The sequence below is a fragment of the Stylophora pistillata genome, chromosome 3 (genome assembly GCF_964205215.1).
Source record: "Stylophora pistillata chromosome 3, jaStyPist1.2, whole genome shotgun sequence".
In the NCBI taxonomy this organism is placed as follows: Eukaryota; Metazoa; Cnidaria; class Anthozoa; order Scleractinia; family Pocilloporidae; genus Stylophora; species Stylophora pistillata.
Window position 1 is genome coordinate 14527459 of NC_142521.1, and position 15042 is coordinate 14542500.

General features: G+C 37.3%; 2 protein-coding genes across 3 annotated transcripts in view; one reads left to right on the plus strand and one right to left on the minus strand.

The window, feature by feature from the left end:
- Positions 1-137: 137 nt before the first annotated feature.
- LOC111331005 (lipid scramblase CLPTM1L-like) lies at positions 138-10443 on the minus strand. Its single transcript, XM_088752551.1, has 17 exons — positions 10209-10443; positions 9140-9246; positions 8192-8378; positions 7484-7611; positions 7142-7214; positions 6854-6971; positions 6134-6228; positions 5730-5814; positions 4929-5032; positions 3924-3992; positions 3579-3629; positions 2936-3018; positions 2105-2139; positions 1703-1758; positions 994-1038; positions 515-630; positions 138-330 (listed from the first exon to the last, which is right to left on the minus strand). The coding sequence occupies exons 1-17, from the start codon at positions 10359-10361 to the stop codon at positions 246-248; spliced, it is 1590 nt and encodes a 529-aa protein (XP_088608677.1). The 5' UTR covers positions 10362-10443; the 3' UTR covers positions 138-245.
- Positions 10444-10830: 387 nt separating this feature from the next.
- LOC111330988 (ran-binding protein 9) overlaps positions 10831-15042 on the plus strand; it is a 12242-nt gene continuing 8030 nt past the window's right edge. For both annotated transcript variants that reach the window (XM_022936003.2, XM_022936004.2), the window contains exons 1-5: positions 10831-11059; positions 11603-11714; positions 12855-12907; positions 14476-14643; positions 14937-14959. In XM_022936003.2, coding sequence (XP_022791738.2) covers positions 10873-11059; positions 11603-11714; positions 12855-12907; positions 14476-14643; positions 14937-14959 — 543 coding nt within the window. In that variant the 5' untranslated portion in view covers positions 10831-10872. The remainder of the gene's footprint in view (positions 11060-11602; positions 11715-12854; positions 12908-14475; positions 14644-14936; positions 14960-15042) is intronic.

The window sequence follows — 15042 nt, forward strand, 5'->3', positions numbered from 1 at the left end:
CCAAATCTCTCTTATTTCTTGTCACACAAGGCCCACCCCTCCCCTGGCGGGAAAGACGGCAGGTTGCGAGACACAAGGTCAAACAACGGCAGTGAAGGATACCGGGAACCCACTTGACAGTGGAGACGACAATAATCCATGTTTCCTGTGGCAGCATTTGTCACCGTGTAATTTCCGGTTTTAAAAGTTTACATTTTATTTTGTGCTAACTACGACAATTATCTGTTATAGTATTAATGGAACAGCTAGTCTTTATGGGGTTTATCTTCTCCCTGGTCTTCGTATGACACACCAAACTCGTTCACTCTCTTCATATCGACTGGGTACAACCTGCAGACCAATGTGGTTTCCAGTTTAGTTTCCACTAAGTAGAGTCATATTTGAGGCTGACCTTCAGCTTAAAGGGGTTTACAATGTATGAGTTCGGGAAGAAGGACAAACGCAAAAGATACAAAAGTGAAACAAAAGGAAACAAGCATGGCGAAGGTGGCAAAGATGGAAGAGGATTGCTTACCATCTCTGGTAGAGATAAATAACGAACACAACGTCGTCTCTGAAACAGGCCAGACGGTGAGCGGTTGGCATCACAATGATGAAAGCAAACACATCATCGATGAATGTGTTGAACGCCTGTAACATGCAATCGCACACAACTGTATTTATAAACAACGTTTGTAATCGAACGAGAGACGGTGAAGATAGGGAATAAAAGAGGAAATGAATGAATGAGGAAAGCAAACAATAAAAAATAGGAGGGAGTGGGTCAAACGGAAGCAAAATAATGGAAAACAAGAGTCAGCTATTCTACAAAAATCTTTGGCTGATTGATAAGTGCATCTAGCACTTTGTGAAACTACAGGAAAGGAACGAATCAGCAACACCACGGTAGAACTCTACCATACCTGGGAAAAAAAGTGCCCCACGGAAAATTAAGACTTCACAATTTATTTATTCAATCGTTCTCGACAAGCCACAACAAACAAAACGACGTACCTTGTACATAAAAGCTCTCCAAGGTAGATGCGCCACGGACTTCAGCTAAAAGAAAGAATTATGACAATGAGTAATACTCCTGAATGGTATCCACTGACCGCCTTCCAGTTAGCTCAATGGATAGAGCGCTGGACTGTTGTGCGGGAGGTCGAGGGTTCGAGCCCCGGCCGGACCAACACTCGAGGTCTTAAAATAATTGAGACGAATAATGCTACCTTTCTATAACATCAAGAAATGGTAAGACATTCTAGTCTTATTGGATAGGGACGAATAGATGGAGGTCCCGTCTCCTGCAGGGTTAGGGGTATGAGACGTTAATTTCCCACGCACGAGATTACTGTGTGATGGCTGTCCTCCCCTGTGGTGGGATGGGTGGGTTACAAAGAGGTTGGGTGTCAATTGGGACGAAATTTCTGATCCTTTCTCCTGCCATTCCCGTGGCGAATAAATTAAATTCTAAATTCTAAATAATCGATTCGTGGCACTTTCTGATCATATATGATCCTACGAAAGTCTTCCCTATATATCAATTTAAAGTCGAAAATACCCAGCTTTTCATTGTTTTTCCTTGGCTGAGCTCTGTGGTTAATCTCCAAACCTTGCGCTACCTTTCCAAGCAATCAGATGCAAAAATAAGACCAATTCTTTGAATTATCACCAGCTCCCACTTGTCATAGTAATAAAAATGCCTTCCTCTTTCCCTACCTACCTTGTAGTTTACAAATAGTTGAGGCAACATGAACAGGAAACCAAACACATAGACGCCTAAAAAGAAGCAAAAGCAAAGTATGACGCTATCAACAAACAAGAGAAAACATAACCTTGAGAGAAAGGCAGTTTCACACGTCCCCCTAAACAACTCAAACTACCGCGACAAATAAAGTGCCTAGTTACTAGATGAGACATTACCCTTTCAACTTCCACAAGTGATTGACATGTTATTTCTCCCTACAACATTCATGGATTACCCAATAAAAGGTAATGAGAATACTCAAATTCATCTGGTAAAAGGGGTTATCTCGATCTAACTCCAAATTCTCCAAACTTATTTACAAGGAAACGAGGAGCAGCTAGAGGGAAGAATTAACAACCAGATCTTGGCTATACTAACCATTGACAAGACTGCGCACAATCCAGGAATACCAACTATGAGGAGAAATAAGGAAAGTCAAATCACTTCAGTCTTCATCTAACTCATGGGAAAGACCAGCATCTAATTTCTCGGGTGAGTCTGAATCCAACATTAAACCCTGAACCCTGAATCCAACATTAAGGTAATGAGAATAAAGGAAAAGATCAACTTAAGAAGCTCTTGATTATCACACAAATTCTCCTTGTCAGTATCTAACGAAATGTATAGAGAACAGTATCGAGAATATAGCATTGCATACTGATGTTAAGGCATAAAGGGTGAATGTTGAAAAACTGGATAAGTTCAATACACATTCATTGTTATCAAAGATCCGCGAGGTGTCCACACTTGATTCATTAGGGACCTTAAGTACTCAGGACGGCAACGCCAAGGAAGACTTCGATTGAAAAATGAATTTCTACTCTTAGTTAGAATTTCAAAAATGGCTGCATGAGCTTGCTGTCTCATACGGCGCCAGAGCTCAACTTCAGCATGACGTATAAAAGTAGCGTTGAGTTCCAAATAGAATTCAAAAATAATTTGCCTTCGCGGTTTCGGTTCGCAGACGACGCAAATTTTGGCCGTTTCACGTTGCTGTTTTGCATTGGACGGCTAAGAAATGTACAAGTTTCAAAATGCACGTGCTGAGCTATTGTTCTGCCGATTAGATCTCTTGTTTTTCCACGTCCTCGTTGCCGTCGCCGTCGTGGTTGCTTAAGGTCCCTATTGTTCGCTTTACGCAGTCAGTAAGTCAGATAATGAATTGAACGAGCTTTGCGTAAAAACCCACTTTCCTTCTTTTCACTTTACCTTTTTTGTGGTTGGTACAGAAGTGAATATACAGCAACAGCTATCACCAGAGGGTAGAGTACATAAGAAATATATCGCATAGCCTGAAAAACAAAACCAAACAAGAGAAAACAATGAAACAGTGTAGCACACTGTTTAACTGTCAGTATCACATATTGCGGTTCTACCGTTCTCACTGGTCCATTGAATCTTGATTATCAGGTCATTTCCCACGGCTTGACTCAAAATGGAAACTAACAAAATTTAATATCATTTTTGTTGGTGTGCAAAGGTTGCGTCACGGTCTTGCTTCCCACACAACTTCCGCGGCATGTCCCAGTTTCTATAGCAAAACACGACAAACCGTATTCATCTTACTTTCCCTGGAAGAGATTCTAATCCATCACGGGTTATGCACCTTCCATTCCTTTCCCCTTCCTCGAGCTTGCAGTTCTCTATTGTCCTTCCCGGTCGTCCTTGGGAAGCAATGTTCCCAAGGCAGAGTGGAGAGAGAGCGATACGTGACACCCAAAACAACGGCAGCGAGGACATCTGGTGGCTCGCTAGGCTACCGTTATCTCAACACTTACTTGGAAAATTAAGTGCGTGTAGACGATTCTTTATACTTTTACATCGTTAAATGACATTTCTCACTCTGTCTTACCTCGCTATCAAACTCCTCAGTTTCTTTCTCTTTAGACGTCCGCTGTCCAAACTTCAACAAAAAAGAAACAGTCGAAATGAGAACTTAACTCTATCCGCCGACATCACGGAGTTTTACTTTGAAAAGAACGTTAATAACTGGTGTTATTTATTTTACAATTGTTGTTATATAAAACTGATTATGAAATCTCTCAATTGTTACACGCGCTTTAAGTGTGTGCCCGATAAAATGTCCAGTGATTTTTTGTTGCCAGAATCTCACGTTATTTATTGCCAATTGTTGTTTACTTTAGCGGGCAGTTGAAGGAGAAGAGAGTTCAGAAAGAGTCAGTTTTCATTTACTCGCCTGTATTGAAGGTCTTTCGCCTTTCTCCCATTTGATATTGACTTTAAATGCTTTGGTAACCTTCCAAACCTCCAGTAAAAAAAATTATAATAAAAAAAAAACAAAACAAAACAAAACAAAAAACAAGGACGCGAAACCTGTTAGTAGCTGAAAGGAAAGTACTTCGCAGTTTATGCTCACTGCAACTTGAGTCTGGAGGGAGACTAAATTTCAACTCGATAACTAGGCTCTATAGGTGGTTTGCACGTTACGTCATTGCCGCCATGTTGGTGGACGTAAACATTAGCTTCTTTTGTTCTTCTTTTGTCTCTCATTACCTTCTTTTGTTCGTCCACCAGCATTTGTTCCTTTGACCATCGTTACCTGTGTCTCTTTAGATTGGTTGCAAACCACCTATAGCCAGCCGCCGTTTTCGAATTACGAATTTGTTGGATGAAGGCAAATTAAATAATTGCACACAAAGTAACTTAAGAAAATTCAGGTTTCAATGAGGATTGAACCGTGCATTCCGGATATTGGCTCAGGGGGCACTGCAAGGCAAATTTTATTGAGTTGATTGTTTCCCGTAGAGGAATGTGATCACAGACAGTAAATATGAAAATATTGTTATTTCACATTATGTCATGATTATCTGCCTGCTGACTGCAAGTAGTTGTGCCATTAATCATCTGATCAAAAATGTAAAATAGTTGAATTCAAACTGGTGAATGAGTCTAGTGACAGAAGTTAAGGGATTCAAGGTATCATAAGTTCGAGACACGAGTTTATTAGCCAACCTGTGCAGTAATTTAGCTTAGATTTTAACTAGCCTGCAGAAGGTAAGTGCTTTCGTTTGCGGTTTTAATGTGAGTGGAGGCAAACGCTAGGCAAACGCTAGACGAACGCAAGGGGCGATTCACGCACGCCTTACCCGCGCACCTTGCACGTGTACCTTGAAGGCACACCTTACACGTGCACCTTGGAACACTTGCCTCGGATTTGCTTCATAATGAATCAAATGCTTACTTCAATGAGTACACCAATCCCGGCTGGGATAAGAACAAGTAGACTTGTTTTCTCGTCCATCAGGTACAAGAAGATTATGAATGTACTCGCACATCGCCAAATGACTGGAAAGGGAAAGAAACCATCAATAACATAATAACACGTACTGCATTTGCGAAAAATTTCTATGACTTTTCTTTACCTTCGAGGCTACTGAGAGGAAAATGCCACAAACAACAATCTTTATTGGCTCCAACTCCTTTCAGAGTTACTTACTGATTCTCGAGTTTTCACTTAGTTCTTATTAACTGAGCGGGAGGTCTGTATGGGAGAATCTTGACCGAGGTCGCCAGTACAGACTGAATGCAGTGAGGTCTGTACCAGCGACTGAGGTCAAGATTCTCCCATACAGACTGACATAGCTCGGTTAATGATAAGATGTTTATTATTATATGGTTGTGTCTTATATGCCAATTTTTTAATATATTCTTTGTACCTTTTTTTTTCTAGACCGGTCTAGATGCCAATCTAGATGGGAAAACCTAGACTGCTTTCAATATTGATTTCAGCCAATCAAATTCGAGAATTCGGTAGTTCCCAGTCCTTGTAAGACAGCCATATAATAAAAGGAAATAATACAGCCATCCAATTTTCATTTGTTGTGTAATCTACTATTTGGCCCATTCACCGTATTTATGTTGTAGTTAAAAATGTTTCAAATAAGCAACAATGGCACAACTTGCCCAAATTTCCGTTTACAAGTACCATGCTAAGGAAAACTTTGCACACGAAAGTATAAATATAGTGGAGGTGTATCCTTACCTGTTCTCATTGATAAGCCAACCATACTGTCTCTGTGTTTCCAGTAATTTATATCATTCTTAAAGGCTAAAAAGTCAAACAGAAGCTACAAAAGAAAATAATAACATTTCACACTGCTGTCTTACAAAATGAACATGATAATTAATGGTTGGTTCCTGTACAAACAACTGTAAAATTCTGAACACTGAATGGCACAATGAATCCTTTTCCATTGAAAGATTCCATTTATTATTTGAAATTTTTGTTATAACTTTGAGAAAGTACTGTTCATGGTTCTTTCTCATGGAAAGTTTATGCAATTAAACCAATGCAAATATCAAATAAACCACATGACAATTCCTTAGGTTAAAGTTCTGCAGGTGCTCTTGAACAAGTGAATATTTGTTTGGTGATGTAAAACTTACATGGAGAACTGTTATTCCAAAGGTGAGAGCCAGGAGAAAGAGATTTGTGTCTGTGAAAATTCCTCTGATATCATCCAAGTCCTTGTCTGTAAATCCTTAATTATTAGAAACAGGGTTTTTATACCAACTGAACAATGCTGTTAGTAGCTAAAAGATGAAATGAAATACATCCCTGCACCCCCTTCAACAAGAAGTATCATGACTTTGCAGCAATCCATCTTGTCCCACAAACCCTTTTTTATCATCATAACAAGTCAATCAAGGTGTTTTTCACTTGAGTTGTATAATTTTCGATTAGAAATTACCCTGATTTATCTGTAGCACCCAAAAGGAACTTTTGCAGAAGTTATATACTGTCCATACTGTTAAAATATACTGCAGTCCATACTGCTAAAGTCTGTTTAAGAGCCAAGCGGCCCATCAGGCCAGCATTTAAATCCTGTTTCCGTAGCATGAGGCAACTAGGAGTATTTCTACTCCCTGCTGGATGGGATGCTAGTCCATCGCAGGGTTACCCCCCAGCATTAAATTTGCTGGCACCCATTTAAACACCTGAGTGAAAAGAGGCACTGTGAGAGTAAAGCGTCTTGTCTGAGAACACAACACAAAGTCCCTTGGCCGGGGCTCGAATGCAGATCACTTGATCCAGAGTCAAGCACACTAATCATGAGGCCACAGGACCTTCCACTATCCATATTGAAGCTGTGCTTTTATTCATACCTAAATCCTTCATTGACTTTAATGAATGGTGAACTGATGACCAGATGCGAAGCTTGCCAAGGGATATAGGTGAGTAGTTTATCTTTAGTTTCATCTCACTGCTGCTTTTGTTCACAGGCTGTGAGGAAATTAACAAAAATTAATACATGTAGCGCAATGTCATAATCAGTGAAAAAAATTTAAGGTTTTACCCATTCTCCCCAAATATTAGTTTGAGTATTCTGGAACAATGGAATGAGTTGTGCCCAAATGCGGGCACAAGTATTTAATTTCTGAACTACAACATACCTTAAGATATCTATAAATCACGCCAAGCTGGTCAATGTATAACACAGGAAGGTATTGACTGTTAGGAGCTAACCTATCGGCAATAACAACAAAAAAATAAACATAAACATTTTGGGGTAGTTTAAGGAGACTTAAATCTATGAACAACATGTGCTATGCACATCACTGATCGGTTGCATAAGATACCCATTTGATGATATTTTTTTCCAGCCATAAAATGTCTGTCTATCAGAAGGACTCTATTAAAATAAGATTGTAAAATAACTAAACATATGTGGGTCATACACTTCTGATATACACATTCAAAAATTTTCTTATCAACAGGAATTATGTCCATCATACCTGATGAAAGGGTAGACCTCACTGGGAATGGCTTGTCTCTCAAATTCAACTTTTTCATTCATAACATGAAAATTCAGGATGGGCTTCCAGTGGGTTACTGGAATCTCATTCGAGGCATCGCTAGATTTCTGCATAATAACAAAAGTGTTATTAAACTGGGTCTTGAGGCATAAAGATGAGGATGAGAAGGACAAGTGAAATTTTAAGGTCACTTGTAAGGGAGATGAAAAAATGAACAGAAAATTAACCAATTAATTTCTTCTATTTTCAAAATGTAAGAACGAATTCATTTATCAGAAAAAATAAGTTGAATTTGATAACCAAAATAATACAGATCAGATTTAGTGTGAAGATAAAGTGATACATGTGCATGGGCTTGTTGCAAAATGGAAAACCAAGAAAAGACAACAACCAAACTAATCATGCAGTCCATGCAGTTGAAATACACATTTATATATCCACCAGTATATTTGAGTCTAACATCACCAGAATTTGAAAAACTAAATAAATGCGATGTTAATTTCGTTTTATCAACTAAGTTGAGGATGTAATTTGATTACTGTAAAGAGTTTCATTGCTGACATTTCAATCGTTGGCCCTTCATCACAGTGAATGGAGGAATTGTGGGTTGTGTGTGTGTGTTTATATGCAGAATTTGGAGCCTTGCTATTAGCAATTGGTGACAAATAACTGAATAACTTGATTCACCTTTAGATTTTCCTCTGAAAGAAGGTTAATAGATTCATCTTGAGGAAGTGAATACACTGTCAGAGGAGCTGAGGCAAGTGATACGTATTCACTCTTAAAAGGGGAAGCTCCCACTTGATAAACAAATATGTGAGCATACAGTGATCCATTGTTTCTTGTTTCATTTGGTATACTTGCATTTATTGATCTGCAAAGAAAAGAATTCTAAATTGAATTTACACTGTATGAAGGTAGTGGCCATACACAAGCAATAAAACCTTTTGTCTACACTAAGGTTTTCTCCAAAATTGTAACTTTTAGTGAGACAGCCTTGGCACTACTAATCAAAAATGGTCAAGTGATGTTGCATTATTCTGGTAATTGAAAACTTGTAGGTCATGTTATGTTATTATACAGTACAATCTCCAGGTTCTTTGCCTTGCTCAGAGACTGTAACTTTTCCAGTACCTTAAAAATTCATAGAACTTATTCTTAATATCTTTTGATTCCAAAAAACAGGATACTCAATTGTTGTTAAAAGTACATCAACATGGAACTCCTATACTTTTATAAGAAATATAACCAATGTCATTTGAAGTTTCAATACACTATAAGCCATAATGCTTTCTGAACACATGAACTACTACCTCCAGTAACATATAAAGTAATGGAAACAAATATACAAGGTGGCAGATGAGAGAAGATAAACAACTGATCTAGATTTGCATATAAGAAGATGTTCAGTTAGACCAAGGATTTGCTCTGCTCCTTAAAAATCCAAGGAGATAAAAACTTTTCACTTAAATTTTAATTAGTAGGGTAACAAATACTAGAAGAGAAACTATTTTTCAAAACAATTATTTTGAGAACATGGTACTGACACAGTATAGGAAACAACTGTTACTATAAAATTCTAGGGCTTGCAGTGGTTAAGTATCAACAATAATGAATGGCAAATATTGAACTTACACTGTGAACTGGTTTGACACACTAAAATTATCACTTTTCCAAAGAAAATTAGAATTTCTCTTGTTAATGTTCTGTATATTTTCTTCAAGTGATGTATAAATTGATATCTGCAAGTAGAAAAACCAAATGTTGATATAAATTCAAAAAAGTGGTATAGCCCAAAATGCAAATAATTACAAATTATGTTTGATCTTTTCATCAATTAATAAATTCCCTCTTATACTGCACACAAAAATTATTAATAGCTTTTCTGATTCTGACCAGAACTTTTACAGTGATCATTATTCAAACAGTACAATTAATTTTAGACCCCCAAACACCTTGAATTGAGGATAAAAGCAGCTTCCTTCAAATTGCTTCATCTTGAACATATATACTAAGTAATATCTAAAGGCCGCCCAGTTAGCCCAATAGATAGTGCGCTGGACTATTGTGCAGGAGGTTGAGGGTTCGAGCCCCGGTCGGACCAACACTCAAGGTCTTAAAATAATTGAGAAGAATTTACTACCTTTCTATAACATCAAGAAATGGTTAAATGTTCTAGTCTTCTCAGATAGGGACGAATAAATGGAGGTCCTGTCTCCTGCAGGGTTGGGGTAGGAGACATTAATTTCCCACACAAGAGATTAATGTGTGATGGATGTCCTCCCCTGGGGTGGGATGGGTGGGTTAAAATTAATTATAAAGCACTGTTGATCTGTCATTGTAAATAGCACTCTATAAGAAATAAATTATTATTATTATATTATTATTATTATTAATATAAGGTTGATTTTCGTATATAAGCAGAAAAATTATCCAACTGCTGTCTACTCCTGACCTACGTGACACAAACGTAACGTCTTCTACCTCCCCCCCCCCCCACCCCTCTACCGCTCCTTAAGTTTGAGATCGTTTAATAATGAAACGAAAATGGAAAAAAGCTTAATGGAATTAAGAGAAAGTGGAAGAGGGGCCTTATCCCATAAAAATTAAGTCACTAGGAAATAAGGCTTCAAAGACTAATTTTTGGACTGATTACACCACGGAAAAAATATTTTCCGTAGAAAGTGCCACTTAGCTAGCTTACCTCTAACTCTTTGTCAATAATTCCATGCGGTTGAAGACATTTCCTTGAGCCTCCCTGGCAGCTCGGTATGTGAAAAAGGTGATAAATAACATAAAAACTGTTAGCTATATATAATCCGAAAAGAATTAGAACTACCGTGGTAACAAAACTCATTGTATAGGAAGAATAAACGCCAATTCACTAATCACAAAGTCATTTAGGGTCTGCCATTTTTCCGGGTAATTGAAAAATACGTCATGTACAGTAGCACAAAGTGTTTACTATGTTATGTAAGAACTCTTTAAATGTGTTTGCATTTGAGTGGATTGAGTTTCTTGTTCCTGGTGGAGGTTGCATCGAAGTCTAGACTTAATTCAACTAATGATTAAAACATTTATTTACTGATGCACGTCTTTTTTCTAAGTATTTTGTAGCATTACAGTTTCATTGATGACAGACATTGGTTTCTCAAACAAAACCTAGAGACGGAATATTTCCCTTCCTCAACTGTTTAAAACAGTAATGCGAAAGTAACTCTTATATGATGATTTGTGGTGGGACTTTTCAAAATATGCACAGGAAAGAAATGGTTGGTGACCCGTTTATGTGGGAGCCAAGTCCTAATCCCAGAACTCCTTGCGGTGCTAGATGACGCAACGGGTCGCGCGAGTAGCCAAAAATCAACATGGCGGCGGGCAGTAGTCCATCTTCTTCGTCTTCAAATTCAGACACAAATCAACAAGTTGATCGAATAGCTCTTTTGTATCCTAAAGTAAATGAATCAGAGACCCCTCTACCTCGATCATGGTCTCCTAAAGATAAATTCACTTTTATAGGGCTTTCTCAGAATAATTTAAGGGTGCATTACAAAGGTTAGTGAGATTGTATGTGTTTTTGTTTTCTTTCTTTCTCGAGCTCTGAATTCCATCACCTTGGTAGCTAATTCGAAACGAGGTACTATTCCTGTTATTATCGGTGTGTATGCTTTCTTTTTCTGGCCGAAGAAAACGGCTCACAAACGAAATGCTGCATCGACTACGTTTGAAACGAATGAAGTGGCTGTTTCTTTCTATTTGAAATTCATCTCTTTGTTTGCGCTTTATCGTCAAAATTGAAATTTTCTCTGATGGCAGGTTGAATTTTGAAAGCTAATTATATTCTATGGATTCGGCTAAGCCTTGTAAACATTTGCTGCTGTAAATTTCGATTTGTATTTTTGTTATCTAGATTATATACTTTACGACGGATACGCATGCTTTTGAGTGAAGATTAAAGTTTACATGCAAGCTTTAACTTATATTGTTTACTCCATGATGGAAGTTACTTGTAGCTGTGAAGTTGACGCTAGGTCCAACAATTTTGCTTTGAATAAGCCTGTTTGGTGAACGATAACGCTTATTATTCGTGTCTTTCAGGTGTGGGAAAGACTCACAAAGACGCGGCCTCGGTTAGGGCTACGCACTCGATTCCAGCAGCTTGTGGTATTTATTATTTTGAAGTCAGAATTGTTAGCAAAGGACGCGATGGGTAAGAGATAATCCCGCCCAACTATCATCATCATATCCTAATAACTAAGAATTTGAATCAGTTGCTGGCAAGTTTTTTTTTTTTTTTCCAGATAACGTTTGTGTCACAGTTAAAAAATAGGTATAATGTTTAATTGCATCTCAGGAAGATGCAAGGTAGATGCATGACAGTAAATGACGGATTGGTACTTTTTTCAAGAATTTTTATTTTTATTTCCGTAACAGTATGAATATTCGGTTACTTTGGGGGTTTTTGTCCCACAAATCATACAAATAATATTAAAAAGATTAAAGTCCAATTCTTCATTTGCATAAACAGTCTAAATACATTATTTTCACTGGCCCAGAAAGGCAGTGTTTAGAATGTGGTAACAGATTGTAACTGTTGTATTTATCATGATTTCAGGGAAAAGTGTTCTTAAATGCTCTGATTTCTTCTTTCCCCTTTTTTTAAGACCGCAATAGTGTACCTTGGACAAAGGAAAATAATTTGTTGGGTACATTTGCAATCATTTCAACCAGAATATTTAAAAGTGCAGAATACTAGCAGCCATATTTGATTGACACCTGTAAAATGAAACCACATTTGTATTTTTGGTGCATGTGTATTTTAATAATCCCACCAGTTTGATTGATTGAAAGCTAACGATACAGACTGCACTAATCTCATTAATTCAAGGCACCCTGACTACAATTAGAGAATAAACTATTTTATTTGGTTGTAAATATTTTTCTAGAACTATCTAAAATCTCCTAGTTTCTGAAATTTTGAGTGCAGAATTTTACCATTACAAACACATGCATACAAGTTGCTATATAATACTATGTAATGTCTAAGGAGTTATCAGTATCCCAGTACACTAAAAAATATTTTTATTGTTGGTAGACAGGACTGACTAGTTTCAGGTGCTCTCTCCCTTGAATCTCACACATATACATACATACACTCAAGAGGGGTTTTCAGCATCCAAATCAAAATACCGAAAAGAAATCTCCCAATTTCTTTCAAATTTTGGCCCTTCTTTTCTTTCTAATGTACAAAAAGGAAAAGTGCATACAGCAAAAAGCTGGAACAAAAGTGGTGAATGTATGGCAGTGAACATTCTCTGATTATAGGTGTTAATTTGATTTCTTCTTGCAGCTATATGGGTATTGGATTATCTGCACAAGGAGTCAACATGAATAGATTACCAGGTTAGTAATTAACATTTTTTTTTAGGAAGAGGGTGTGTTTTAATTGTGGCAGGTTTTTGAGTCATGAAGTACTTCCACAGTGTTTTTAAGGAAGAGGCACTGTATTTATTTATCTATAAGCTGAGCGATTTTTTCATAAAACTTTATCAAAATCTTGAAAATTTGAGCTAAAGTGTTCTTGGCTTATAGCTGAGTGTTTTTCCAAACATAATATAGGTGACAAATTACTCCTTAATTCTGACGCGAAATTTCAGCGTTAATTTTATAATTTCACATGTAAAATTACAAAATTCCCATGGTAACATCTGTTGTATCTCGATCAGGGCCAAGATGGCATCGAGATTTAAGATGGTGACCCTTGAACAAGTTACGAAATTAAAAGATGTGGCCGAAAATTTAAATACTCGAAAGAGCACAATTAATTGGGTGCAAGTTTTTGAGAAGTGGTGTAACGAAAATAACCTTGAGAAAAACCTGGAGATGATTCTTCCCGAGCAGTTTTATGAAGTACTCGAGCGATTTTACGCCTCCGTGTGTAAACAAGACATAATTTGTCACCCACGATATTAAAAGGTAATCCGATGGTTTTCTCGTGATATTAGGAAATAATTTCACTGCGTTTTCTCAAAGTTCAGATAATTTATCAGAATTTAAAACGCATGTGAAATTATTTCCTAATTTCACTCGTCGCCATTTGATTACCCATACTAAATTTTCCGACACAGCAAATTCAAAGCAAACTTAGATATAATTATTTGTCTATAAGCTGAGATATTGCAGGCAGAAATAAATAACAAAACAAGTTGAAGTTGGTCATTGACTTTATTTATGTGGTGGCTTCCAAAGAAGGGGTTTGTTGTTGTTGGTGTGCAGTAAATACGGCTTACTGTTCGTCCTCAATGTCAGCATTGAATTCATTGTCCATCTCCTCATTTGCTAGTTCTGCTGTTTCTTCCAAGTAGATTGCTTCATCTTCCGTGCCGTCTAGAGTGTTAGAGATTCTACAGGTTTTGAACAAGTGTATAGATCTTGCGAAAGTGTTTTGAGAATTTGGAAACTGACCAACCAGAATTTCCCATTCCCACGATTGGTAAACAAACTCATCATGTATTACGGTGTTGAAATTTGTGATCACATGACAAGAAAACTTACCTTGGCTTCCCTGCTCTTTAAACTAGTCAAGTAATCTCTCATCCAGCCGCAGATATTTCGGAGTGTAATGGCCCATTGTTGAGCGTTTCGCTGACATCTTGAGCTCTCCATCAGAGGTTCTCTTGATTTTTCCTCAGTGGCGGACCATAGATTTACTGGTGACGTACTCTCTGGTTACATCAGAATTTTTTTTGACAGCAATACTGCATTGAAACACTTTTCTTTTTCAAAACTTCTGCATTCGTTTCAGTTTTTTCGAGAATGGAATTCTCTGAATATAGTCCCGGCTTATAGCCAAGTATTTTCAATTTACATCTTTTAAAAACCTTCCTGATGAAAACAGACTGAAGTTTAGGGTCTCGGCTTATAGACGAATAAGAATGGTAATAAACCCGATTCTTTGTTATGGCTGTTAGGTTGGGAAAAGAATTCATATGGTTACCATGGAGATGATGGGCACTCCTTCTGCTCATCTGGAACAGGAAAGCCGTATGGTCCAACCTTCACGACAGGAGATGTCATTGGCTGTGGCATTAATCTGATTGATAACACATGTTTTTACACAAAGAATGGAGTTAATCTTGGTAATGCTAACTGCTGTTGCAGTCATGTGTATCTTACTTCTATAAATGTATTCAAACTTTATTTGTCTGTCTTTACTGAGTTGTTTCTAGCAGGTGTGTGTTTTATTATCAAGGGGGCCATAGTTTGTCTTTACGGGTAATTATTTGAGAATAGAATCTTCAACTTTCCAGATGTAACAAAAACATCCCTAACAAAAATGAAAATATATATCTAATAAAATACTTTCCTCTAGTCTAATTGGTTATAATTGTAATTTTGTTCACTCACTTATTCACCTACTTTTCTTTTACAGGAATTGCTTTCTCAGATCTACCTGTAAGTTTTTTCTTTATCTATCGCATTTATATTGTTCCAGGTTCTACTTGGTGTATTCATGGTGATCCTACAGTAACTTACAT